At 38.3% G+C, this 27,837-nt stretch overlaps 2 protein-coding genes across 8 annotated transcripts; one reads left to right on the top strand and one right to left on the bottom strand.

Moving 5' to 3' along the window:
- Nucleotides 1–175: 175 nt before the first annotated feature.
- mRpL35 (mitochondrial ribosomal protein L35) lies at nt 176–1,439 on the bottom strand. Its single transcript, XM_034323758.2, has 4 exons — nt 1,300–1,439; nt 780–936; nt 555–695; nt 176–487 (listed from the first exon to the last, which is right to left on the bottom strand). Exons 1-4 carry the CDS (start codon nt 1,328–1,330, stop codon nt 256–258), a joined length of 561 nt encoding a protein of 186 aa, XP_034179649.1. The 5' UTR covers nt 1,331–1,439; the 3' UTR covers nt 176–255.
- Nucleotides 1,347–27,767, top strand: Mitofilin (inner membrane mitochondrial protein mitofilin). Of its 7 annotated transcripts, XM_034323745.2 has the most exons (15): nt 1,347–1,471; nt 1,839–1,924; nt 2,216–2,284; nt 2,492–2,704; nt 2,776–2,861; nt 3,007–3,114; nt 3,205–3,415; nt 3,490–3,901; nt 3,991–4,125; nt 9,899–10,127; nt 18,103–18,261; nt 19,340–19,443; nt 19,707–19,894; nt 26,992–27,184; nt 27,697–27,767. In XM_034323745.2, exons 1-15 carry the CDS (start codon nt 1,418–1,420, stop codon nt 27,697–27,699), a joined length of 2,250 nt encoding a protein of 749 aa, XP_034179636.1. In that variant the 5' UTR covers nt 1,347–1,417; the 3' UTR covers nt 27,700–27,767. The 7 variants fall into 7 exon arrangements, with proteins under 7 accessions (XP_034179636.1, XP_034179633.1, XP_034179637.1 ...); XM_034323742.2 differs by having other exon boundaries at nt 26,992–27,767; XM_034323746.2 differs by having other exon boundaries at nt 2,776–2,819; nt 26,992–27,767.
- Nucleotides 27,768–27,837: the final 70 nt, after the last annotated feature.

The raw sequence follows: 27,837 nt of genomic DNA on the forward strand, positions 1-27,837 counted from the left end.
CGTGACCTCGATAAAAAATGATTCTACTTTGAGAACAGTCGGTAATCAATTCGATCATGACTTTCGGTGAATGAACGAAAAATAAAAATATCAATGACTACTTTCTTTACATTTCACTAGCTGCACGATGTTTGGTCAGAAGTGAAATAATTAAATCTGCATGAAAAGTTTTCAATTTATTGAACAAATGCATACATTTTCTGCAATTATACATTTCTTTTATGAAGATTTCTTATTGATAATTTACATCTTCATTCAAGGTGCTGGATATTTTCTTGTATAAGGAAATTCCTCACGGGTATGATAAGGTGTGTATGGATCATCGACATAATAATGCGGCCTTTTCCAATACATTGTTACCATCTTATCTAATAAAGTGGATTGTGTTGCATTGCAAAATACATGTGACTTTCCTCTCCTAAGCCGTTTTGCTTTTTTCGTCCATTTACGGCTATTTCGTCCAGCGATAGTTCTTATCCATATACCCCTGTAAGTAAATAAAATATGTAATGTAATGTACAACAGATATAACTAGCACCATATTCAAAGCTTACCAATTTAATCTGTAAAATCTATCAACAACAGCTTTTACAGTTTTTCTTTTACCCTTCAGTCTAGAAAACTTTGTAACTGTTCTTACAGGGGTTTTCATAGGTGACAATGATGGAGGAACAACACTTCCTATGTGTGTTTGGCTATAAATTTTAATTTGATTATAAATAATATTTCATACTGGTACAGTGTTATGTAATATATTGCACAATGAACAATATCCATACCTAAGTATTGCTTTCTGTTTAATGTCAGCAACATTATTCCAATTATTAGTTATAGAAGATAAAACACCAAAGCATCTTTGTTGTGTATTTGCAACAGTTGGAAGTTGCTTAAAAACTAAAGGATTTATAAAATTAACATTGGTGTGTGCAGCAATTCCTGTAACAAGTAGAATACAAAATATTAATTGCACCAGTATTAAATAAAATCTAGATTTAAAGATTAAAATTAATGTGTAAATATGTGATAAGATATCAAATTAAATCATTAGATTTTATTCAATTTATATAGTTCAATGATCGCGCCAATAGTTACAGTTCCATGGCATTCCTTTTGTCAGAAAACTAAAATGGTTCGCTTTATCAACTGAACATAACCTACAACCCACGGATTTTGAAGCATTGTCGTGCAACGATTTGTCAAGTCTGAATAAATGATAGTTTACAATGAAGCGATTAAACTGTCATTTAATTTAACAAAGTCGGGCATTGGTGAATCGTCTAAAAAATTCACGTTACATACCTCGAATTGCGGTACTAACAATACGCAACATTCTTCTTTTCGTATAGTTCCGTCGGTAACCAGCTGTTTTGTGCCGTCGTTCCCTTTTCCTTTGGCTGCCTGACCGGCCACCCGAAAGATGTTCCGAATTGGATTAAAATTTCCGTGCAACGGTCTAAATAGGGTACGTAAAGTAAGTAAAAAGCAAACGGTTATAATTGTGAGGACCGAGTGTTTTTTTCATTACACGAATTTAATGAAAGATAACGAAGAAATTTTGAGAAGTACCCGTTCACTATGTGCTACTAGATGTTATTGTCGAGACGTCTCTTCTGTAATAATTTTTAATATTTCGTTATTATTTATTATTCTGACAAGAAATAACACATAGTTTATGTGAGGAATTGTGGTTCTGTTATAATTACGATGTTTTCACAAGTTGTCAGTGAATATTCCTGTGAACAAGACCAAGGTTGTTGCCCGCCTCATGTGACAAGATGGCTTAAATTTAGGAGCTTACATAATTCCAGACGGTTTCACTGCCACCGTTGTCGTTACAGGTCAAAAAACATGGATCCTCCAGACTCTATTTGACAACTAGGTGTTATGAGACACGTGCACGAGTTAAATGTGAGCCTGAATGGAGGTGAGTGAAGGAATTTGTTGTTTTGTTTGATAACACATTTTCAGGATTGTCAAGCTTGTCTTTACTTAAGTCGTGTCTAAGGAGAAAGAAGCTTTTAATGATTACTTTTATCTGTACCTGATTTAATACGTTTTAAATAATAATTCTGTTACTGATTTGTGGGTTAGGTTTTGATTAGGTTATGTTTTTTTTAAGTAGACTTGAGTGTATAGTCATATAATTTTCATTAGACTTTTAAGCATTATATTGATTGACAGAAGAATATTTTATAAGGATGATTAAATGTTTTAGGATTTTCAAGGATGTCAAACTTACGTCCAGATATTCTGGACATAGGTATTCGACTGACTCATCAAAAAGGTAGTCAAAATTTAAACCTAAGAATGTTGTGCTCTTGTGTTTTATAACAAAATTATATGCATGCCCTATATTTGAATTTGCATCCATTTGACTTTCAGTTTTAACTTCAAATATATTGTTTAAATTTTGAAGGTGTCTTAATACATTTTTTATTTATGTATTTTACAATATATCTTCATCATTTTTTAATGATTTTTCTTATCAAAGTGAGAAGAGTCGAGGCTCAAAGACGCTGTTAACCTTGACTGCTGTAGCATTAGGTACATCAGGAATATTACTGTATGCAAAACATGATCCAGAATTCCGTGCCACTCTTGAAGGGTACATACCTGGCACAGACAGAACCATTCAGATCATCTTCCAGGAGGAATCATCATATTTTGAATTTATACGTTCATTCTTTGAATCACTTAAACAAACGTAAGTTTAAATGTATTAAGCAACTGTTTAAATGTGTAATCAAGAAATAGATTAACCTTTTGTATTTATAGAATAATAGATGCAGTTTTTGGAGGAAAAGCAGAAAAAGAATCAGGTCAGAGAAAATTAGATTGCAAAAACGTTGAAGATTATATACGTGAGCTCCCTTACTAATCCCTAAACATTCCTCCTTGTTTATTTTCTCTTTTAGTTACTAAGATTTTATTGTATAAAAAAAAATTATGTAAATAAAATTATGTTATTTTGCTTACTAACATTTAACAATCACACGTGTACTGTAGCACCAAAGCCAGCTTTTGTTCCTCTGGTTGACAAGAAGGAACCACCTAACAATGAACCTTATACCGAAATAAGGTTAAGTAAAGAGAAAGGAGAAGAAATTGAAGTTGGTATGGTTTTTTTTTGTAGTATAGTTTACGATTTTATATAATAAATTCTATATCTTATTCCTTCTATTGATCGTATGTATTTCTTTTTAGTGGCCGAGAAACCCGCACCGCTTTCTAAGGATCTACCTGATGAGTTAATGCCAGAAAATCTGGTGGAACTAGAAACATCGTCTGGTGTGACTGCATCTAAAGCCATTGCAGCTTATCAAAAAGCAACATGTGCTATTCAAGAATACAATCAAGATGTTATTAAAGTCGTAGAGAGTGTTGATTCTTTACCTGGTAGCGCTGTTTGGAATAGGTATTATTTTTCTGCATAACGTCGCATACTTTTCCTGTTCGTCTGTTTTTTAATAAAACAGTAAATAATTGCAGATTAAAAGAAGCAACAGAAAAGAGGACAGTAGCCGTTAAAGAGGCAGAAGAGAACGCTACTATTGCATTGAAGTCGCTCAAGAAAATGTACAATTTAATCGATGATCCTAAATTCGATGCACCGTCGCATATGAAAACGGCAGCCAGGAGAAACATTAAAAAAATTATGGACGACGTTGATGAAGCGAAGAAAAAATACGAGAAGGAAATCGAAAGCGGTAACGTCGCTGAACGTTATTGGAAACAGGTCAAAGCCGCTCGTGAAAATCTTAACGATGAACTACAAATACTTTTCCCGGAAATCAATATTCACAACAAAAAATTGGCTATCGATGAAAATTCATTTGATTTGTTCGTTCTACACATGTATAACAAAGTAATCAATCTTCAAAAGGAATTGGTGAAATTACGGGTAAATAACACGGTTGTCTTTGTGTAATGTAAACACGCTCGAGACTTCCGAGCGCGCGTGTTTATGTCTCTTTGTTATTTCCGCTTCAGACCGTGCAAGAGAACAGACTGAAAGCAGCGCTCAGGTCGACCGGTGATACGGCAAGCCAGGAGAAATTGGACGAGCTGGTGTGTTTGGAGTTGGAAAAAGAGAAGCTGATCATTCAGGACCAATTCAACAAAAAGGTAGGTGCATAAACTTTATCACCGTTACACAGAGAAAACTCCAACTTTTACTTCCCAATGAAATATGTACGGTTTCTGGGAACGATATCGTGGTCGCGTTAATTCGTTTATCGTATATCCAAATGAAATAAAGCGAAACTTTCGGACAAAAGCGAAAAAGATTCAAAGCACGAGCGCAGTAATTCTCCTGATACTGTCGGGAAAGTTCGAATTTACGATCTTGCACGCATTGCTTGTTTCGAAATTATACGGTGAACTTTTTAGGGAAAATAACAGATGTACTATTCTAATAACTCTTTTGGGAAAGAATGAAACGGTTCACCTTCCGAACCTCGTATCAAGTAAAGTTGAAATTAATATGAAGGATCGAATCGATATCTTGTCTCATGAAAGCAAACACCGAGCCGGGGGGGGAATGGTATGTGCACAAGTGGAGGTTACACTTTCATGGTACGAATAGAATTTGAAATTGGAAAAGCCTCGCGTACACCGTCACAAAGGCATTATGTGTGTCTACACATGGGGTGTGGCGTATCCCATATGTATGCACGTGTATGTATATCTATCCATTTGGCACACCAAGAGAGAGAGAAAGAGATGGATGGAGAAAGGGATGGAGGGACGTTCCTACCACCCTTCGGGCTTTTTATCTATTTCCATTTGGCTCGTTGCCAATATTTCGCCAGTGCAAGGCAATATTATCTCTTTAGACTAGCCTTGTGGTATATCCGGCGTGTACGCGTCTAGTCACACCGAGAGATATCCTCGCTCAGGAATCACTATGACTTACTGTCGTCATAGTTGTCTGATTCCACTCGTCTTTTGCCCTCAATTCCATTGGAGTCGCGGCGTATCTATAGTTAGTTCGTGAAACAAATTCGGGACGAAACTGTCCTGATTTCTCTGTTCTGAAGTATTTCGTCGAGGTCCACTTCTCATGTCGGACAGTTTCGGATTCACAATGTCCTTTTTTTTCTTTCTCTAAAATTTTAGTAACGTAATACCACCCCTTGGTGTTTGCCAGAGTTAATTCTCAATTTTTTATTTTAAATGTTTCACAGCAAATTCCTTTGCACTTGTCAATTTGTTAAAATTTCAATTTTATTTTTATTTTTGCGAAACAGTAATGACAGGTTGAGCAATTAAAGGCTGTACGATTAAAATCCGTCGAATAACGGAATCGTTTCTGATATGAGATACGTTTATTTAATTTATCAATAAGCGGGATTTCGGATATGAAAATATTTGAAAATGGTAATACGCGTTCGGAATCGTACGCGTTTAACATAATATCCGAGTTGTTCCGCGTTTAAATACGGTCGATAATAATTTCATCGAATCGTTAAACCGTGTCTGACGAACTCGAAAAAACTTTCCTTCCTCCCCGTCGTTCAAGAATTTTATGTCGAAATGATGACTTTAGCCGTGAATCGATGGAAAAGTCGTAAAATGGTTGGGGAATCGTAAAAAGCAACGGGTGATGTAAAAATCACCGTCGAACAATTCCAGTGCTTGGTAAAAAATTTACGAGATCTTGACTTGATTTCAGCGAAAGCTCTGAATGTTACTGATAGATTGCTTCCTCTGAAAATATTTTCGTTCGCCCACCTTTCTAAAATGTCCAACAGAAAAATTTTCACCATAAAAGAAAAGGAAGTTGAAAAATTCGAAGGTTTTAACGATGAATTTTCAAGTTGAAATGAAAAATGACCGCGTTAAATTGTTCACGGATCAGCGAGGATGAGTTGCCTCATTAATATTTAAAAATGTCCCCTCGTAAAGTTTAATAATTACCCCCATTACATGGGTGGTTTATCTTGGAGTATTTTCTTCTTTATTCCGCGCCAAAGTGGGATATCTTTCATTTGAATAGGAAATTTCTACGGAAATTTTTACAAAAATTCACGTTGCACAGGTAAGTTTAAGGATTCCTTTGTCGAGGATAAAATTGACATCGTCCGGTTCCTTTCCACGCTAAATCACACGCGTACGCTCAAGAAAGGATTCAGAATTTCGAATCACAAAGCGGAAGTGTGTTTGCATTCTTTCGCGCGACCTCCACGAAAAACATCCCTCTCGATGAATTAAACATTCGCTCGGTTCGGATTTCAACGTTGCTCGCGTTTTCAGATGGAATACGTTGCATCGACGATGCTTGACTCGCTCATTTTTTATATCTGAAAACGTCATGCAAGTATGAATCTACGGGGGATCTTTATGCAAACATGCTTTTGTATCTATATTTTCAAAACATAAAATTTATTTCTCGCAAATTTTGAATATACAATGCGAAGTTACAATTCAAGTACACAGAAATATGGTCTAACAACATAGATAGACAATTAATATACAATGTTCCTAGTTTTCTTGAAATACAGCTTTCTTAGAACAATTAACGTAACTTAAATTATTGATCAAATGCATTTCCAAAGATCTATAAACACACGCCATGTAAAAAAGTTTATTTTCGAGGGGGCAAAAAAATTCTTCGACGTCGAGGGGTTGACATCCGGTTCCGCGACGGAAACGTCGGACCTCGGTGAAAATATTGTCCGACGCAGAGTCGTCTGATCGGCGAAAACGTTCGCGTCCGTAAATCGAGGAATTCCCAGGTTGCAGGCAGATGTAATCGAACGTTTTCGATCTTCTGCCCCGCGAGAGAAGCGAGAGATATCGATTCCGTGTGCCTTCTGGTCCCATTACGGGTCCATCCGGACTTTACGGCCGACGCGTGGAATAATTTAAGAGTCGCAGCGAGCTGCCAGTATGGCCGATAAAAATTTTCTACCCGCTAAACGCGATTTCAATTCGAACTTTGCCACCTTCTTCCCTCTAATCTTAACAACGCTTCGATCGTTTAAACTGTCCAAGTTAAGCTGCACTTTGTTACAACGCTCCGGCTGAATTATTGCCGAACAACCCCCCCATTGCAACCTTACTTTTATTGAATGCAATTGTTTGTTCTTGTGGGAGAATTTATTGGTTCTTAACGGTGTAACCAGTGATGGATATTCCAAGTTATTTCTCGTTATTATTTAAGAAATACAGGGGATTCTGGTCGCTTTGAAAATGTTGACTTTTAAATCTTAGTTAATTGGTAGCTTGCAAAAATAATAAAAAAAGAAAAATGTACACCTGCAAATGCTTATCTCAGAAAATAAAGCGAGGTATTTAAAAAAGGATTTCTTTGGAGAATTTGAAATTGTCTCGCAAGCTGCTTACCCTGTTATGAATTCCTCCAAGGGAATTAGATTATCGCAAAGATTAGATCTAAATCGATGAACTCGAGAAAGAGCGGAAGCTGCAAGAAACTTGCAATTATCTAGCTTTCTAATTAGAGTTCATAGTTTCTTCGAATGCGACTAAGGAGATCAGTTAAATTAAAAGCGAGGTAGAAAACTTTCAGGAGGTCGAAATTCTGTTTCCCATTTTCGAGAAATTAAATGTTAAAAATCTCCAAAATAAATTTTGTTTATTGCACATCACCGGACGGCTGTTTCCTTTCTCTGCAATGTTTCTCTATTATATTTTTGATATTAAGTTAAAATTACGCGTTTTTACATTAAAAGGAATGGAGAGCAATATATTCTTTTTCACTATGGATTTATGTTACAATCCAAAATACAAATTTCAATTTTAGTCTGTTTAAACAAAAACGACGAATGCAGAGAAAAGCTACAGCTCGATACTAAAAACAATACACTTATCAGAGGAAAAAAAAGCAATTTTGAAAGCATCGTTTGAACAATCGAGCTCGATTCATCGTAACGCAGAAAGCCCTCTCGATTCCGCTCGAAATTTCATCGAGGAATTCAACTAATCCGGCGTCGAGTTATCGCGACAGATGGTCACGGACACCAGGCTTCGACGGTTTTTGATTTTTCAAAACGGATTAGAGAACGATGCGACGGATTAGCATCGTTGGTTCGGCTGCTGGATCGTTTTCACTGCGCGTTAAAAATCGAGCTTTGTTCGCGTCATTCTGTTCTTCTATTTTTTTCACTTTTCTATCGCATCGTACGCGTCCAGTCGTTTTCATTTAATTTCATTTCTCTCGACGCGGGGCGGTGTCAAAAATCATATTTCATTTCTTCTTTTTAATAAAAAAAAAAAAAGAAGAAATTTTCTCCTGTAACTCTTTCAATTTCGCCCGATATTTTCGTCCAAATTGGATCAATCAAATTTTCGATCGGCTCGTAAATCTACGGTGAACCAGTAGCCTCGGTTACGGTTCTGATCGCACAGTATCGGTCGTTGGAAATCGGCTATCCTCTTAACGATAGCTTATCGTCGCCTTAATGGAAAATCCAGGATAACCGGTCCTCGTGATGCGGATCCATCCTGGATTTGCTCGTGCTTTCCATTCCGTCGTGTGATGTTCGCGAACGTGTCGTCGATCTCTCTTACTCCGTTGCCCGTAGCTTGTCAAGTTAGCCAGCTGTTAATTATTGACACGACGGCTTCACAGGCGACGCAGAGACGATTTAACACGGTGGGATAGCTTGCGAGACCGGCTGGAACACAAGGATTCGGAGGCGTATACAACGTATGCAAAGCACTTTGCTCGGAGAAGGAGAAAGGTTTCAGATTAGAGGAAGGTTCTACTTGGGTCACTTGCCAATAAGGCCGACTTAAGAGGGGATAATTAATCAAAGTCTCGTTAAGCTAATGTTCCGTACAAGCCACCTTACACCGGCACCCTTACCTTTCAATCCTTTCAATCTGTTCTTTAGAATGAAATCCTGAAAACATTACGACTGGTTAAGAATTTTTCGTTGATTCCTAAAGTGGAATAAATTTTATTGATTTTACGATTTAGAGAATTCAATCTAACTTGAAAAGAGGATTGGATTTAGTTTCTTTCTTCTGTTTTTATCGAAGATCGATGGGAGGAACATGGAGTGAAGAGATTCTTGGAATCCCACGATGATTGATTTCTGTGACAAGGGAAACAGTTTTCTTTATTTTATCTACAAATCATTAGTCACCCTTTTTCCCGACAGGATTCGTCCATTCGTTGTTTTTCTTCAGTTTTTTCATGATCGATAAAACAAAAATAATTTTTAGCAATACCAAGGTGGCAAAATGACTGGTTTCCAGTTTCTTATTTTAAATTATAAATTTTAACGAGGTATTTTTATTGAAATGTTATATTAAATTATGTTTCATCCTTTATCTATTTAGTAATCCACATTATTTTCAACTTAAAAATAATTCTGCATCAAACGTCGGTAGTTCGAGCGTTAAATTTAATCTAACAAAGTCACGGTTGCCAAATATTCGTAGATAGAGGTGTTTTTCATATTCCTCCTGAGTGAGCTTAGTAATTCTTATCCTGTTGAAAGACTCTTCTCCACTCTTCCTCGGTGTCTTATAAACTCGAGGAAATAAGACCGGTGTAGTCAGCCCAATCTTCAGCACGAAAACAACGTGAAACAAAAGGAGCGAGGGTATACGAAAGAATTTCTCTCTGTATACAGATTTTTCTTCGTCGTTTTGTCCGCGAAAAACTTGAAGCTGTTGTTTTGTGCTTGTTTACGCTCTCGTTGCCGAAAAGGGTGTCTTGAAACATAAAGGGTGGTTTCCTCGACTGTCACACTTTGTCCCCACATCGTTGAGGTCTCGACAACTTTTTCCTCGAAGCTTGTTGAATTTTAACACGACTCTGGACAACCGAAGAATATTTCTTCAATAGAAAATTGAAGTTCTCGTTAAAATAATGATATAATTAATGAGATATCGAACTGATTGGTTAATTTATTTTTGATTCCAGTTACTAGAGGAACAAAAGAAATTCGATGAGGATATGCGACGACAGTTGAAGCTTCAAGAACAAGTTCACACCGACCATCTTCAAGAAGTATTATCCTTGAAGGAACAAGAAGCGGAGAGGACGTTGAAACAAACGCTTAGCGAGCAGTCGGAAGCGGATGCATTGAAGCACAAGGAACAGCTTGCGGCGGTGGTAGGCAGGTTACAAGGCCTCGAAACAGCCCTGAAGGGTGAGTGATTTTTATTATATTTATTTGTTTAATTCATCTATTCTCCAAGTCCTTGATTCGCCATACTCCATCGCCATTATCCTCGACAATTAAAGCCCTCCTGGAACCGTACCCTCTCGTTGCCGCTTCAATTTAAAGAGTAATTTCCCGTTTGTCCGACTCTATTTTCCGCTCGCCACAGCCACAAATCTCCGTGCGGAGGACATGCCAGGCCGAGTAGTAAATGTCCGAGAAAGGAGTAGTCTTTGTCCTGAAACACAGGAACTTCGAGTCTTCTGCTTTGTCGTCATACTCCATTATTTCCGTCGTTGTCTCTTAATTACACGGCAAAAACCTCGCGCCTTAAGTATCCCGCTCGTGTCCACCGGGGGTTAGTTGTTCACGACCCGACGTTTTCACCGGTCCAACGATGCCTTCTACGATTCTCATTCGCTTTGTACATACCGAGTCGGAAGTTTAGATCAGACGAAAGATTAAACAGCGTTTGTTACCTCTTTCGGGAGTACGGGTCCCCGGGTAACAACGGCGCCTGCGAAATTAAATTCGCAGTGCGATCCTCGATTAAATACGCTCCGGTTGTCTTCTTGCAACTACCACCCCCGATAATTTTAAACGATTCGGTGGCCCGAGATTCCCGGCATCTCTCCTGATTTTGGTAAATATGCATAAAGGGTTAAACATCTTCGATTCGATATATTGTAGGAGGGGGGTGTTCTAAGTAATTTCTCGCAAGAATTAGGTGGCGGTCGACATTAGTTTAGAAAATATAACAAATCAAAATTTGACAAAATCAAACTCAACAATCATAGAACGTTTCTTTCTTTTTTTTTTAAATAAAATAAAATAATATAATTTTAGACCGTGCAAATTTTATCGAAGGTACAAATATACCAGTCGTTTAATTCTTTATGCAATTCTAAGCAACGCGCGTAATAAACTGCACATGAAAGATCTAGTGGAACGTAAGGAACTTCCGATATCTTAGGAGGGAAAAAATATTATACGATTTCCAATAGGAAGTCCCGAAGGGCGCTACGATACGAGAATATTAACCGAGCCTTCGGTACGGTCACGTACGAACCACGGCAACATTTCCATGCTCTGTTTCTTTCCGGATCTTGGCGGAGTTATAACAGCAATAAGCAAAACGAATTTCTCAGAAACTACTAAACCCTCTTGGTTTCTTAACTTCGTTAACGTTTACGTAGGTACTTTACCGTGCTTTCCGGCCGAGAATAACCGTTTCTTCGTTATTATGTTTGTCAGGAATTGAATTTTAATACGAACACCACTTTTCTGGCCCTTTTTCTGCTAATTTTCATGATCGAAGGAGAAATAATTTTGTATTTTGTGACAGGGAAATATCGGATAGATAGATGAATTATATTTTTCGGCGGGGTGAAAAAGGATAAAAAATCGTGGAACGAACGAAATTTTCTAAATGACTCGGTGTACCAGCCGCGCAGAACGACAAAAACACCGGCAATAAATCCGTGGGACGGTATAATGGCGCTGTTCCGGGGTAGTTCTCGTCCGAGAGTGAGGGGTTGATAGTTCCCTGGACAGTTGGAGAGTGATAAAGAGACGGGAGACAGATGGGATGAGGAATTGTTAAGGGGTACGGGCCGGCTCGTGTCGTGGTTTTACAAGCTCAGCAACGAACTAACATATGCAGCATGAGCCGCAATTATAACTTTCAGCATTCGACTGTTCGCCGGGGATGTTATTGGGGGTTGCTGCGAACGTTGCCGTTTAAGAGTAGCTGACGGAGAGAAGTCTCTTTAAACTTTTACCTTTTTTACTTTCTTCGAAGCACCGTATTCCGGCTTGATTATGAAGAAGGATCTTAAAACTTTATTTACCGGGAATAAAATTTTATTTGCAACGAGAATTTTTTTAAATTGACTGCTTGCGTTTCTCAATGGCAGATGAAAATTTCCATTGTCTGATATTTTAATATAAAAACATTCCACGTTGGATGACTATAGGGTAAATGAATTCAATATTATTTTATTAAATTAAAATTAAAATATATAGGAAATTGGAGAAATTTGCAGGAAAGTAATTCAATCTGTGATAAAACAACCCCCGAAACCGAGTGTTTTTCTTTATCTATCGGGAATAAAATTTTATTTGCGACGAGAAATTTTTTAAATTAACTGCTTGCATTTCTCAGTTCCATTGTCTGATATTTTAATATAAAAACAGTCCACATTGGACGACTATAGGGTAGTAAATGAATTAAATATTATTTTATTAAATTAAAATTAAAATGTCAGGAGAAATTCGCAGGAAAATCATTCGATGGATGACAAAGCAGCCCCGAATACCGAGTATTTTCCCGAGAGGAGCCTCGTATGACCCAGTGAACGCGTTGTTTTCGCGTCACAGCTTCGTCGATCCTCTTTAAGCTCGCGTTTCGTGTTCGTCCAGATGACTTGCCGCGCGAAAGGAAGGAACAGGACCGAGCTAGAGGCAGATAAGGGTGGAGGAGGATTCTGGGCGGAACTGTAAATCGTTGGGAATACGGCGGGGAAAGCAGTTAAGCGTGTATTTCCAACTTTTTACCCTCGGACTGTAAAATCAGCATCGCTTGGAAAAATTGAAAAGAACATCGGTGGTTAAATAAGAAGATTGCTCGTAAATCACCCTAACATTCTTTATTAAATTACTCCGTGTAGACTTCTCGTTGAAATTTTCTTCCAACTGCTTCTAATTCCACCTCCGTGTTTTTTTCTTACTTGATTAAAAATTCTTTCTGGATCTCGGTCTCTATTTTCAAAATATCCTGCAACTTTCATATATACCGTTCTGTAGAGACGAAAATGCCAGGGAGGAACTTTTCACTTTCGGCTAATTCTTGAATTTTTCACGTGTTTTGCAATTTACCCACACTCCGATGCGGATGTGCAATGCGGGTTGCGTTACATATTTTCCTTGAAACGAGGAATATATTTGCCACCGCTTAAAATTAATCGTCGTCGAAAAGCAGGTGGTAACGGTCTGCTTTAATTAGAGCTCGTAGCTCGCTTCGACTATGAATAATTAAATCGAACAGGGTCAAGATTAAGTAACTCCGAAACCTTGGAAACAAGGCTTGCAAATTTCGACGATCTTCGATCTTTCTTTTTTTCCGTCAAATAGTTGTCCCGTTTTTTCGAAAGAGGATCGTGGGAATCGAGTGACGGAATTTTTACGGTCGATCGGATAAATCCTAGGCGAGGAGGATAATGGCCCCCTCGCCGTCCGATGGAAAATCAAAAAGTATGAGTCAGGCCGCGGGCGAAATTGATTGGCCCGTATCGACGTAGATTGTCGTATTCTCCCTTTATGACGTGCCCGCGAGAACCAGAGTGACGTTTATTGCTTGCAAAAATGTTTTTACCGTCCTCCTTTTCACACACCCCCTCGCGTCACATCCTGTCAACGTCCTATCTGTCGACGTTCGACAGCCATCAACGATGTCTTTGTTAAAAGAAATAATATTTCACATAATTTTCTTATCGCGTTTCGGACGATAAAGTCAATTTCTCATCGCGATGACATTAATTTGTCAGGAAAATTGTAATCACTATCAACGGGGATACGACGGTACAAATACCTCAAGCATCGTGTACTCGGTACACGGCTTCTGCACGCTAACGTATACTAATTAATTACATTCATTATACCTATTAGCGACGCTCTTGCACGGCGCAGCATCAAACGATCTAACGGACGTCGTGTTCAGGATCCATGATTCCAGCCTTTCCGACATGTAACGAGACAAGATATTAAACGCATCTCGTCTTGCTGACGGTTAACTTCGTTCCAATTTATCTCCTGTAAAATACGATCGTCTAGTTTGATTAAAAAAAAAAGAAAAAGAAAAAGATAATTTATGAAATATTCGGTATTAAATTATAACGAGTGATGTATGTTATCTTTCGACCTAGATCGTTGAAAATTTCTGGTCCCAGAGGGACACACTGGCAATTCCTTGCCGCTCTTTACCCCGTGCTACGCCGATTAATTACGCGAGTAATTAAGCGGCCCGTGTCCAGAAATTACGGCCATTATTCGGTTTGTCAATTAGCGTTGGCTAGGATGGTGCACCACCCTGCAGACTCGATGACACCTGGGAAAACCGCGTGCAGTTTTTACGAACCAACCCGCGTTTCTAAAAAGGGCTCGATGTATTTGCGGTTCCATCGCTCCATTGTGGCAAACGCGGGGGATCGTTGGTTATGGATAATGGATTTTAAAATTGCGTTCGATGGTAATCGCGAGCGGGTAACGATTGCGCTGTTTAATTCACCTTTTGTTATCAGTTGATGATAGAGAGGTGTGATTAATTTTGATAAATTGTTATTCCGACGTTCTCCAGCGAGTGAAAATTCGATGCCGTGGAATTGAATGAGGTCCCAAGTGATGCAGATTCGATTTAAAAAAATATTTGGGCGTATAGCGTATCGAAAAATTAAAATATCGAGGTGTAGAATATTTAAGTAATAATAGAAACAAAGACCATTACCTACAGAAAATACAGATACGAATTTCACCTCGAAATTTCAATTCCACGAAACAGCTGAGGAACCAAGTTGCATAAAACGGTAATTGTTAACAGTCCAAGCAGGCAACATCGTTGATGTTGAAGTTCACGCGTGCACTGGATAATTAATTACCAGTCGAAATACGAGATTCATCGTATCGCTTTATTGTTGAGGCGTTAATTAATCGTAACGAGGTAGGATGGAAGGAGGTGGTTGAACAGGGTGGATGAAAACGATATGGTGAAAATGATACATCGTAATAAATCTCCGTGACGCGTCACGTCGACGCGTTTTTGTTCTCATGATACTTTCCGGGGCTCGTGTAATTGTTCGACGGATGCCGGCGGAGAAGAAAAAAAAGAAGGCTATGAAGAAAAGAAGATGGTCCAGTTAACACCTCGAGGCTGGATCGTTAATGGGTTTTCAGTCGCTTCGTGGCCTTCTTCTTTGCTGGTCACTTTAATTACTCCTTTAATCGTTCGCCAACCGTTTATGTGCGGATCTATTGACTGTATCGCTTCCTTCTCGCTCGAACGATCCTTTTGATATCACTCAAACGCGCTTTGTCGGATGTTTTTTGTAGAAAATTTTCTATTTTAATCGCTACTTTAAGAATCTTCATCGGATCTTTTATTTTAAAATTTCCATCGAATTTTCCGTTATTTGCAATCGAAATTTTATATTCTAATCGGTACTTTAAGAATTTCCATCAAATTTTTCGTCATTCGCAATCTTCAACTATTCTAAGCATCATCGGTGATCTGAATGTCCGAGCCTCAAACGATCCGGTGTCCATCATTAAATGGGTTAATCGTCGAAACAACTGGGAAAAGCTTGAAAAAAAGTTTACAAAATGCTTGTAAATGGTTGTGCAAACGGGCCGGGATGATGGTTGAACGTAGTTCGATCGTTTTATTTCCTGCTGGCACGTAGACGAGCTACGTTAAAACAATTATTTACGGCTGTCGGGTATCCTGGTCGAATAAAATGCTGTTTTCGGTTCGGTTTACGCGCTCGTGGTGGTGTCCCGCGGGGGATTTGCCGTTTCGTTGACTCGAAAAAGAGTCGCGAGTCGTGTATCGAGAGGTGAAATCGATTTACGTTTCGGCCCGTTCGCAATCCCCCCCTTTTGTCATGCGTCGAGACCGCATCGTTACGACCGTCAATGCGAACGTTCAGAGAACAGGGTCACGCAGCCGCGCGAACGTCTGGTAAACAGGGGGTTGAAATTGCTGGACAGTTTGGAAATGAGAAAAAGATAGCAACGGAAAAAGAAGGGTGAACGAGCATTCGCGTAGCTAGCCAATAACCAGGGTAAATCATAGAGGATGGATCATTTAAAAATTCTGAAATTTTAATTGCTTCTAAGCTTGTTTCCCTTCCTTTCGATTTCTTCGCAGGACATTCCCGAGATGGGTAATCGATGTTTAATTAGAGGCTCGACAAACACGAGGAGGGTGGTTCTGTAATTTGTAATTAATGAACTGCAAATCGACTATCCGTTTGCAAGGTGTTTCCCCCGGTCAAGCCTGTCGTTAATGTCGGCCAGAAGAAAAACGAGATCCATCTGGATCAAGTGCTCTCGCTCCGGTGATTTATTATACGCGTCAATCCGGATAACTTCCTCCCCCGCCGTTGAAGTAACCCGGTTCGCAAAGTGCCACCCACTGGGCCGACCCATGCCTGTGGTTGTCGATGGTTTCCCGCGGTGTTCGAACGGCGACGATCGAATCACGAAACGATAGAAAACGCTTCATCGATCTCTGCAACGTTTGATCGCGAGGTCCTTCAACGCCAAACTCCATTCCTTTTCGGTACGGTTGAATTTCAGTTTCGGGTGGTTGAAGTTCCTTTTTTTTTTTCTCTTTTTTCGAGTGGCAGAGGTTAATGGTATCCGGGGATGAAATCAGTTTGAGTGATCGAAGTTTTTTTTCTCTTCTGTTACTTTGTATTTACCTCGAAGAGGGTTTTTATTTAGGGGTTGAAGCGCATTTCTGACAGAAGGGTTTATATTCTTTATATTCTTATATTATTATATTCTTTCCTTTCTTAAAATTTTTGTTCTAATTACTAATACTCTAATGGATGCCGAGTGATTGGTAACAGTTTTCCTTTTAAGAGAACGATGCTTCACGTCGGAATTTCGAAATCAACAGCTGTTAGATTTATACGAGCCGTGTCCAGAAACTGGGACGAGATGTAACTCCTTTTTTCCCTCCCCCTTCTCGTTCGAAGGTATAAGAAATTGGTAGAAGAAGAAGTTAAACGTGCTTGAAGTTGACGCTTAAGGCGGATGTCCAACTTTTTCCACCACTCGCAGCTGCCCCTCTTTTTTCTTCTTCCTATCTCTTTACACGATAAATCCGATATTCTCATTATTCGCAGTCGGGCTTACAATTTCTTCGTTACTTCTTTTTATACGCTTTTTCTTTCGAAGTTAAATTCGGTACTCAGGGAACGTTTATTTATGATAATACGGGTCATAATTTTGCCAATATTTAATGGCACTCTTGCAATTTTTATCAATACGCGATAATAAAATTTATTTGATCCCCTTCACAATCCCCGAATCTAAAAATAATACACCTTATCAGTGTTTCCAGCCGTTCGATCAAACAATTCCACCTAAAGCGACTGATTATGCGAAATCAGAAAGGGTACAGGGTCAATCGTGCGAGTAATCTAGATAACGAGATTACCAATGGAATCTAAAGGAATATAATAAAAGGTCGGTAGAGAAAAATTGGCTGTTTCTTCGGGGCGTTTGTCAAAGTGGTATCCGAAGCTCTCGACGTGGCATTGCTATTGTGTGTCGAGAGACGAACGGCCTCGAAGTTCGCAAACTTACCGTGTTACTCGGGTTATTTATTTCTCTTCGATTCTTGCCTACCCTTTACCTGATTTATGCGTCCCCTTATTTTTCTACGCTCTTCGAACCCGAAAAATCAGTGCCTTTTTTCCTGATCACTGTTACGTGTTTTATATAAGAGCCTTTGTAGAAAGTATGTATTAACAATTCAAAATGCAATTTAACAACAGAGAGTATGTACTTTGGCATTGCTTCTTGTCGCCTAATTTCGTAGAATATTATATTTGAAGGGTGACATTATACTTTGAAAGGCTGCCGCTAAAAGGTATCAGCTATATTAAAGAAAATTTAATGTGTTACATGTAAGAGTACACAGAGGGTTGAAAAGTATTGTATCAGGCAAGAAAGGGTGGAAAGCATCATTTTTCTTCTCTGTCAATTTACATATTAACCATTTCGGGGTGAAGTATTCTTAACCTTTATCTGACATTATGGGGTATGAGACGATTCCAGCTAATTCAGCTGTTTTATTCTTTAAAATTTTAGTTCTTTATATGAAAAATTGAAAAACTTCTGAATTTTTTCGATCATCCGCAAAATGTTAATCAATTACGAATGGCGGTTTCTGTTTCAGCACGCTTGGAGGAGGAGAAAGCAGCATCGAATGCACAGATTCTTTGGTCGGCTTGCCTGGCGTTGGCTCGGGCTATTAAAAATGCACCGGTTGGCGCCCCAATCGAGGAAGTAATCAGGCCCCTAGAACCGGAAATCAAAGCCGTCACCAAGGCAGCACGTAAGCGATTCGTCTTTCATCGAATATTAATGTTTACAGAGTTCTATTAGATCTCTGGCGAATTAGTTGCTTCGCTCTGTAGGGGAGTAGAATTTACGACGAAGGAAAATGGCAATAATTATTAAATAACATGCTCTTTAACAAGATAATTCAAGGAATAAAATGAAAAGAATTCGCAACCCTTCTATCAGGATATTTTCCATAGGAATCTTAATTCGTACCTCGAATCGAATTTTTCTCCTGGATTTACTTTAAATCCTTTCGTTCTTGATCCCTTCAAATTGTTCCTATAATTTCCTTCGTTCGTTCGAATCTGAATCGAACATCCACGCGTAGTAATATTCATAGTTGCTGATCCTATATTTAACGATTAATTTCTGTCGACCACCAGCAATTCAAATAATTTTTCGCCACGATATATGCGCTAAAATACGCGCTATTATGAGAATACGCATTGCACATAAATGAATAAATTTTCGGACTGCAGAGAGAGTTGAAAGCGGTTCGAAGTTTTCACAGCCATTTATCAACGTTTCGTAGGCAAGCGTTTCGCAAAATTGCAAAGTAATGTATTCCCGACGAAGTAACGGCATCTGGTGTAATGCAGTTTGTTACGCGAAGGGGTGTTGCTGGATGTTAATCAATTTTCAGGCCGGAAATTTCGGTTCGTAAAATTCACCAATAATTCCGCCACTCTTTCAACAGCTGTACCTTTTAATTGTGGGAATAAACTTGATTTGTTAAACTGTTTCGTTTCTCGTGCATTTTAAAATTCATTTCAAGTGAAATATTTTTGTGCAAGTTTTCCTGTAAAATATGCAGTAAAATTCAGGCGAAAAATTCGCTATTCCGTATCAAAGTGCTTGAATTTAGAGCTTAAAAAGTTATAAATTTATGAGCTATTGAAAAATTTCATTTTATTTCGTGTATTTTGCAAGTTTTAATATTTTATATTAATGTCGATATCATACAGTGAAATACAATGGATCATTTTAGGCTCTTGAAATCCGAAAATTTTGTCTTGTGCTTCATAATTAACTAAATAATTACTAACGAACAGTGTGATGCGCTGTTTCAGCCAAGGAGGATCCTCTGGTGATCGCAGCCATTGGAGGCATTCCCGAGGAGGCTGCAAAGAGAGGGGTGTTCCCTGAAGACATTCTTCGTGCCAGGTTCCTCAAAGTAATTTAACCTTCACCAAATTTTTTGAAATAAATTAATACTTTTATATTTTTTTTCATACCACTCCTCCATAAAACTTTCCATATTTTTACTCGCTCTTTTAAAATCTGAACTTTCCTGATCAATTCCTTTTCGTTCTTCAACAAAACTCAATCTTTTCGATATGAAAAATCTTATCGACGTCCGATTGGCGGATGAAAGATAAAGCTACACTCGTTTTCAAAGAGAGGCAAAGAAATTTACGAGGTGGAAATATTTTCCAGGTGGAAGAGGTGGCGAGACGATTGGCCATGGTTCCCGAAGAGGGTGCCGCCTTGCCTATCTATTTCCTTAGCTATCTTCAGAACTTCTTGATGATCAAGAACGCCAGTCCCATTCCTCAGAGCGAGATCGAGGACAACCCCATCGATGTGGAGTCCCTCAACACCTACGACATTCTTCACCGAGCTAGGTAACAGTCTCTTTTCACTCGAACGGGTTTTTAGCTTCCAACATTGATATTCCTTCCAATACATTGCACGTCTACCACACCGGTAAACATCTAAAATAGAGCTGGATATTTTTCTGATCCTGATATTGTCATTTTTGAACTTGAACGATACCAGAATTTAATATTTCAATATTCATATTAAATATTTTGCCAGTGGCACGGTGGGGCACGATCGTGGCACGATCAGTGACCTCCAGTAATATTTTTTATATGGGGTGTCTCAGGTCGGATAGTACAACTGAGCAGGGTGATAAATTTTTTGTTTATATTATCTTTCGTTTTCAAAAAATGCGTTAAAAAATATTATTTTTCTTTATGTAAATTAAGGACCTGTCCAGTTGTACTATCCAAATTAAAACACCCAGTATGCACGGGTATAACAAAAGTACAGTGATATTATCTTGTCACGATTCCCTCTATATTTATCTGCATATCATAACAAAGTTTCTCAGCACTGTTAAGTTAAACATTATCTCGAGTAGAGGAACATTGCAGCAGCATACTGCGTATCGTTGCTGTGGCCTGCCTAATTTAACCCCCGTGTACGTGCGGTTAATGTTGCGACACGGTGTGACGCTGCAGCAAACGAGCCTTAATGCTGATACCGCAACGAAACCGTGCCTGTGAAAAAGATAACGTTATTCCGACGCTTGAACGGAGAATATTTTCCTCTTACAACAATTCAAACAGAACAATAGGTACTTTTCGCTCGTAGAATATCTTATGTTCTTATAAATTCTAATTAGAATCAGAGATTAACATTTAGAAGTGTCGCGAAGAGCAATGTGAATCAATTTATTCGTCACGATTCAAGGGGGTTAGAATCATTGTATCTTTAACAGGCACTTTTCCACAGCTAGGGTGGAAAAGGGTTGAACAAAGGACGGAACGTGTCGCTAAACAATGAACCGAACGACAATATCGCGATCGAATCCCTGTGCAAACTCGTAAGACGAACAACGAACGGCGCAAAGTCGCTGGGTGTACCGGAAAATTAATTTCCTTGTTCACAGGCCCGACGTCTCTTTTCTCTTTTCTTCGTAGAAAACACCGTTTCGCCAGCTAATTAGCAACCACGTTTGTACACGCGTTTCCATCAACATTTTCCGATTCGCGACCCGGTTTTACGACTGGCCTACCCGTAAAGCGGCCAGAAACGAGCTACGTATAATCGCGTCTAGCTTTACGCAGCCGTTAATAAGAGAAAACTACCCCCATAATCCATTTTCAGCAGCGAACAGGCTTGAAACTTGGCGAAACGTGATTTTGTGGCCGTGAAAATTAACCCCCTTTTATGGCGTTTAACAAGGGGTATTAAGTGTTCCATCAATGGTGATTAACATCAAACGATGGAACAGTAATTTTTCATCCGAATTATGATATTAAATTTAAATTTCCTTGAAAAATTCCACCGTTGTATACGTTTTATAGATCTGGGTCACGATTGACCCAGTCACCCCCTTTCGGGGTTTAACTCTTCCGTTGCGGTCATGGAAATTTGTGTATTAAATTATCTAACTCGATATTCGAGCATAAATGAAATAATTTCATTCGTGAAATTTGGTTTGCAGATTTTCTTTTTTTTTTGCATTTGAATTTTTTTTTATATCATAGACACACAGGTTAATCAAACAATGCGGTATCTAAACAACCCTAAAACGAAATAAGAATAAATATACATAAAGTATAATGAATTTTTTACCGAGCAAACTATCTCGATCATAGTGACGCAAAAGTGAAAAGCAAATGAGTTAAAGTAAACAAATTGGAAACGAATCTGATCAAATTGCTATAACTAATGAACGAACCAATTTAGCGCTAATCCACCTGAATTTGGATAGAACGAGGTGGCGATAAACAAAGGCTTTAAAATGAAATCACCTCGCTCTGGGGAAATATGAGCCGATACTCGATGGGGGTGGTCTCGACATGCTTTTTTTTCCCTCCCTCGGCAACGAGCTGAGATAAGGCCACCAAGGAGGACCATAAAGGTAAACGACTCTGTTCTTTGTCAAACTGCACGTGACGGATATTACGGCAGGTGTTTTCGTTTCTGCTGTTGAGTCAGAAATATTGCCTGGCCTTTCTACCTCGATCCTTAGGAGACCCGTGAGGATAATTTATGGGGTCGACCAGAGCCGTTCACATGACAGGAAAACTGTTGCTCTATATACCTGCAACAGGGTAAAACATTGAACTAATTAAACCAGTGATCAATTTTCTAAATTGCTCTTTTAGAAATTTAAAAAATAGAAGTAGGAAAGCGAATTTAATTCTATTAACACGTTCCCTGTTACATGTACCGTTTCCGGTGCACTCTGAATTCAAATAATTTATCAAAAATTATTATTTGCTTTTTCTAATAATTAGTATTAAATTTATGTTAATGTGGTGGGGAACGTGTTAGGAAATTCTTTGCTACAAGTAGTATAGTCCCCTATATAGTCAGACGCAATCTCAAATTCAAACAGGTCCCTAAAACGATTTATCAAGAATTATTATTTATATATATTTTTTTTAAATAATATAAAATTTACGTTAATGTCGAGGCTAGAGAATTAAATTGAGGAGAAATTCATCGAAGCCAGAGAGGCAGAATGGTAAAACTATATGTATATGGGAAAATATTAAAAATGCGGGTACATCCGGTCCTTGAAATACGGCGATTTAACAGAGCACCGGATTTACGGGGCGCGTATTGCACCGAAAAAATACGGCATGCATAAAGAAGTGGACGAATAAAACGCGGCCGCAAATATGCATATCATGGATACGGGGGTCGCGGGCGTCGCACACGAGGGGATTAAAAAAAAAGGGGGGAAAAAGAACTGCGTGAATTCGGGTTGAACTTACTAATTTAACAAGTACGTATGAGGGTGAATGAAAAAAAAAAAAAGAAAAATAGGAGAGAGAAACGGCCGAGCAAACACGGTTCTCGCCGTTTGAAGATACAAATTTGCATGGGGCACGTTGCTGTGGTAGAAAATACAAGTACCAAGGTGAGATATTTACTAATTAACTCATGCACTTTCGAAGTACCTGGTGTCCCATATGTGTTCCATATTGAAATTGTTTAATATGAAACTATGTTTTTGAGAAAATTGACTTTAAATGAATTTGTATTTTTTTTAAATTCTCAAATCTGAAAATTTTATTCAGATTTTTATAAAAATCTGAAATGGTATAATAAATAGACAAGCGTAGACCATTAGTTTTGGATCTGTTGAATATAAATAAAATAGAAAAAGCAGCGAAAATACTTTTGCAATGAACTCGTTTCGCTGATTTCTAGGTTGGAAGGTAGTTGGAATGATTGGTAATATGAAATGGACAATTTCTATTGAGGATTTTTTTAGGAACGTATGAATTGAAATAAATTTGAAGAGATGCATAAACTGAAAGCTTTTGTTAAAATCACTGCAATTACTCGAGGACGAGTGAATTCTCTCGCTAAACTGATTTTCACTGATATTTTCCGGCAAACTAATATTTTCATATTCTCTCGGAATAATCCTTGTTCATGTTAACCCGTTTAAGCGAATTTTTCACGCTCGACAATTGTCGGAAAAATACGCAATGGATAAATTTTAGTGAAATTATCCGTGCCATGATCGAGCTTTTTTTATTTATTCATGATCAATTGTTTACAATAAAATAAATAACGTAATTATCTTTAATTCTTTCTATTTCATTTATTTTTTAGCTACTCGTGTGCACTCGAGAGCCATTAGTTCAGTAATTGTCTCTGTGTCTGACCATGCACATGGCTGTACTACTTACAGCAATTAATTGTCCCATAATCTTAGATTTATTGCTCCAATTCTTTAATGGAAGATGTCTGTGTATTTAGAAAATTGGTATAAAATCTAGAAAATTTAGGAAATTCAAAATCATTTCCTAGGTGTAAGTAGTATAACCCAATGATAAGTCAGACATCGACGTCTGCGACATTATCCGCTTGTACTACTTAAACTTCTCTTCAAATTAAAAGTTGAGTAGTATTTCTATGTTACTAATAAACAATTTGAATGTGCAATAGTCCTATTTTGAACCTTGAATTGCAATTTTCATTAAAAGAAATATCTTAATTTATTAACTTTTCCTTGTCGCTATTGCCTGGCTGTGTTAAATTGAATTTGAATGAAAGAGCTAAGTGGAATTTCACGGGCAAAAAATGGCGGATAATCTCGAAAGAGACGTTTTTGTCGGTGTAGCTCGATGGTGAGAATATTCCAGCTACGAAAGGTTATTCGCGGATCAGGTAGAGCGTTCAGAAAAAGAATTGTAAGAGGAACCGCGATAAAACGAACGTTTCACAACTTCCAGCCAGTCAGCTTTAAGTTTTTTTCATGGAAAATATTTATATTTCCAAGTGCTTCCTACGGATTTGTCTCTCTATACTCCGGTTCTTGTTCGTGGAAGTTGCATCGAGTACTAGAAACAAAACAGGAGAAGCCGGTACAATTGTCTTTATATAAAGTTTCCTTTTTCTCTTCGCGAATAAAATTGTGATTCGCCTTTAAGAGTTCTATAGGCACCTTTTTCTTAGGAAAAGAACATCGCCTTTTAAGTTATCTAAAATTTGCACCTCATCGATAAAGCTATGTAGAATTTATATTTCTGTATTTTCATATTTCCAATATTTATATTTCTGTTTCGGTTTCATTGTTTCATAGCGAAGCAAAATTGATTATGTTTGAATTTAGAAATTCTCGTTTAAACGAGACCTAATTGAAACTCTCAAAATGACTATCTTGTTCGATCGAGGCTGGCTCGAACTTGACCAGCTAATTAGCCCGGAGTAGATTCTCGACTACTCGCGCACGAAACGATCTTTGAGGGAAATTAAAATCGCCCCCCGACGATAGTTCAAATATTCCCTTGAAAGTATAATGGGATCGAAGAAGTTCCGTGGTAAAATTGCACGAAATTCAATTGGGATTCCAGGATAACCATCCTCTCACCTCGACTTTGTGTTTGATGAAACTTGGACGGTTCGTTCGGTTCTAAATGCACGCGATTTTCCTTTACTTATAGGATATCAATTATTTTCTAATCAAGTTCAAATTAATCCTGAATAAAGTCAAATATTCATTTCGGAAGAATCAATTATCAATTTTAAAATTGCAATAGAAAAAATTATTGCGACAAGAATGCTTTCTTAAAATACTAGCGTTTCAACTAGGGTTGTCGTCGATAAAAAGGGGGTCCCGGAAACGATGCGCTCCGTCATCAAATATTAAACCTTAATATCGAAGGAGAGCTTCCGGTCGTCACGTAGACGGTTCGCACTCGCTGCTACCTACAAACCGCACTGCGCTTCCGGTTAAAAAATTCACGTTTCTCCTTGCCTTATGCATCCCTATCTTCTCGTGTGTTGGCGGAAAAACTACCCCTGGCCGGAAATGAATGTTTTACGGGTTGACTGGCACAGTGGATACAACCATAAGTACTTGTAGTATCATATACGACGGTATACTTTACCAACTTATTTATTTAAAAAGTTACTTCTGAATTGTACTACAATTTAACGATATTCAAACATTTACATATTCTAATTTATTTATATTTCATTCAGTTGTAAATAGTTTTATTTTCAACAAAGGAAGATCAGATATTTCTTTGCCAAACTTTTGTTTACAGTTCATATAATTTTAACACAGTTCCTTGGGAAGAACTCGCTGGCTTAATTAAGTCGTTAATTCGTGGAATCTAATTAGGGGATTGCAAGGTTCCACCTCCCGGGATTTTGATTCATTCTCGTTTATTTTGTCGAGTCCTCCGTTTCGCTTGGTACACAGTCATATTTAATGGAAAAAAAAAAAAATAGGAAACATCCTCTCTTTTGTATTCCTCGCAGCGAAATTGAAACTTCTCGAAACGAATACTGCTTCCTTTGATCCATGTCCACGTTCCGAGAATGCAAATTTTTGCAAATGTTACGCGTTTGTGAACTGTTCCATCGATTGCTGGAGAGTTATAAAACCACTAAAGTAACCTCCATTTCGTTTTATAACTTTCAACTCTATTCCGAGCTTAATGTATTCGATTCTAAATGGGTTACTTACAGAGTCCTTAACGATTTCTATTCTCTTTTTACAGTTCGAAAATTGGCCTTAATTCGATACGCAGAAATATAAATCTCTAATCGCACCCCTGCAATTATCATCCATCTTCCTTGAAATTTTATCCCCGTTTTCACGATACCAGGAAAATAAGATTGGTTAAGCAAACCATTCCCGTTTCAATGAACACGATCAGCCACGAAACAACCCTCTATCACAACCAGTCTCTCTCCCCCATTGAAATTACGCCCACCCCCGTTAATTAATTCCGGAGGAAAAAAGGGATGGTTGGTCCCTCTCGACGATTCATTTTTATTTAACGATGCTCACGAACAAGACAGTCGAGCCTCGACTTCAGCATCGAGATATCCAACCCCATCTTTACCACCCTTCGAACCAATTAATCGATACCGTCGAGAACTTCGTCGAGAGCGATCGACGACACGGCCGTTACATTAACCCTCGACCTGGAAATCGGCTCGAGGTTCGATGAAAAAGTTTCCATCTCGCTTAGGAACCCTTCCTACCTCTGAAAAGGGGGTGCGTTTTCAGGCGAATTGCGCGCCGGATGTCGCTAACCGTTCTAACCTTCTTGAAACTGTCGTATAGAAACACAGAGCCGGGGGTGGAACCACCCTTCGTCCAGAAATCCCTCGAAACTATCGGCGGACAAAAGCGAACCTTCTCTGTTTCCGCTCCCGATATTAGTATTGTTGACTTCAGACAAAAAAAAATAATTTTTCTTTCAAAGATTATGTAGGAATTTTTTCAAGCTTCTTCGCATCAGATATTTTAATGTTTGGGGTCCTAAACGTCCCAGAGTGCCAGCCATGATATTCTGGTGAAGTGTGCCAGTAAAGGGTTAAGATATATATCTTTTTTAAAGCTGTCACTGTAGGAATAGGCAGGCTTAGTGTTAAAAATCACTTGGTATCAGGAATAAATTAATTCCTTAGTATCACTACTAATTATTTAGTGGTTTTTTTGTTTCAGGTACTGGCTCGATCGTGGTGACTTCAAGATGACCCTTCGCTACATGAACCTGTTGAAGGGCGCACCGAAATCAGTCGCCAAGGACTGGATGAACGAGACGAGGATTCTTTTGGAGACCCAGCAAGCCGTGGACACCTTATTGGCTTACGCAGGTGCTATAGGTTTGGTGTTCCTCGGTGCTGGAGACTCGAAGGTCAGTCGAAATAATTAGAAGAAATTTGTACGATAGACTGCCACCTTGTACCGGATGAAATCTAAAAAGACAGACATTAATTAGGGGGAATTTGTTAAAGTGATTCCGTGAAACTTCGTTCGACGAGATGATATTGTTCCCAATTTATTGTGTCCCTGGAGTTCATGGTACGGACTGTAAATTGAAAACTAGCCTTTTATTTTTATCATTTCCAATGAACGTGAAAGGAACTTTCTGATAAAACAAATAATAGGTGCATGGCGTAAGGAGAATAAGTGTGATACACTTTACTTTCTTTTTTCTCGTGAAATCTGTTTTATTTTTCATTCGTGAAGTTCGAACGATGTAACCGGAACCTAATCGCAAATAAAAAAAAAAAAAGAAAAGAAATGGAAAAACTACAATTTTCTTCCTCGGTGTCTTTAGAAAAAGAAACGATCCAAGTACCTAAAACATTTTTCTCCAAGTTTGATTTTTCCAGCTTTAACCGTCGGCTCTTCGTTTGCTTGCAGTAAACGAACACGCGAATATAAAAAAACACGAAAACCTCCCCCAAAAAAAAAAGAAAGTCAAACGAGAAACACGGTCGTTAAGCCGGGGAAAAAGAAACGAGAACCGACATCAGCCTCGTCTCACAGAATCCTCTCGTCCCT

The sequence above is a fragment of the Osmia lignaria genome, chromosome 11 (assembly GCF_051020975.1).
Source record: "Osmia lignaria lignaria isolate PbOS001 chromosome 11, iyOsmLign1, whole genome shotgun sequence".
NCBI classification, from domain to species: Eukaryota; Metazoa; Arthropoda; class Insecta; order Hymenoptera; family Megachilidae; genus Osmia; species Osmia lignaria.

Bases quoted from the DNA above. Each gene is read 5' to 3' on its own strand.
- mRpL35 (XM_034323758.2), bottom strand. From the start codon at position 1,330: ATGTTGCGTATTGTTAGTACCGCAATTCGAG. The intron at 937-1,299 runs GTATGTAACGTG...TACTTGTTACAG, and splicing joins TGTTAGTACCGCAATTCGAG to GAATTGCTGCACACACCAAT. The intron at 488-554 runs GTAAGCTTTGAA...ATTTACTTACAG, and splicing joins AGATTTTACAGATTAAATTG to GGGTATATGGATAAGAACTA.
- Mitofilin (XM_034323742.2), top strand. From the start codon at position 1,418: ATGTTCCGAATTGGATTAAAATTTCCGTGCAACGGTCTAAATAGGGTA. The intron at 2,862-3,006 runs GTGAGCTCCCTT...CGTGTACTGTAG, and splicing joins AAACGTTGAAGATTATATAC to CACCAAAGCCAGCTTTTGTT. The intron at 10,128-18,102 runs GTGAGTGATTTT...TTTCTGTTTCAG, and splicing joins CCTCGAAACAGCCCTGAAGG to CACGCTTGGAGGAGGAGAAA.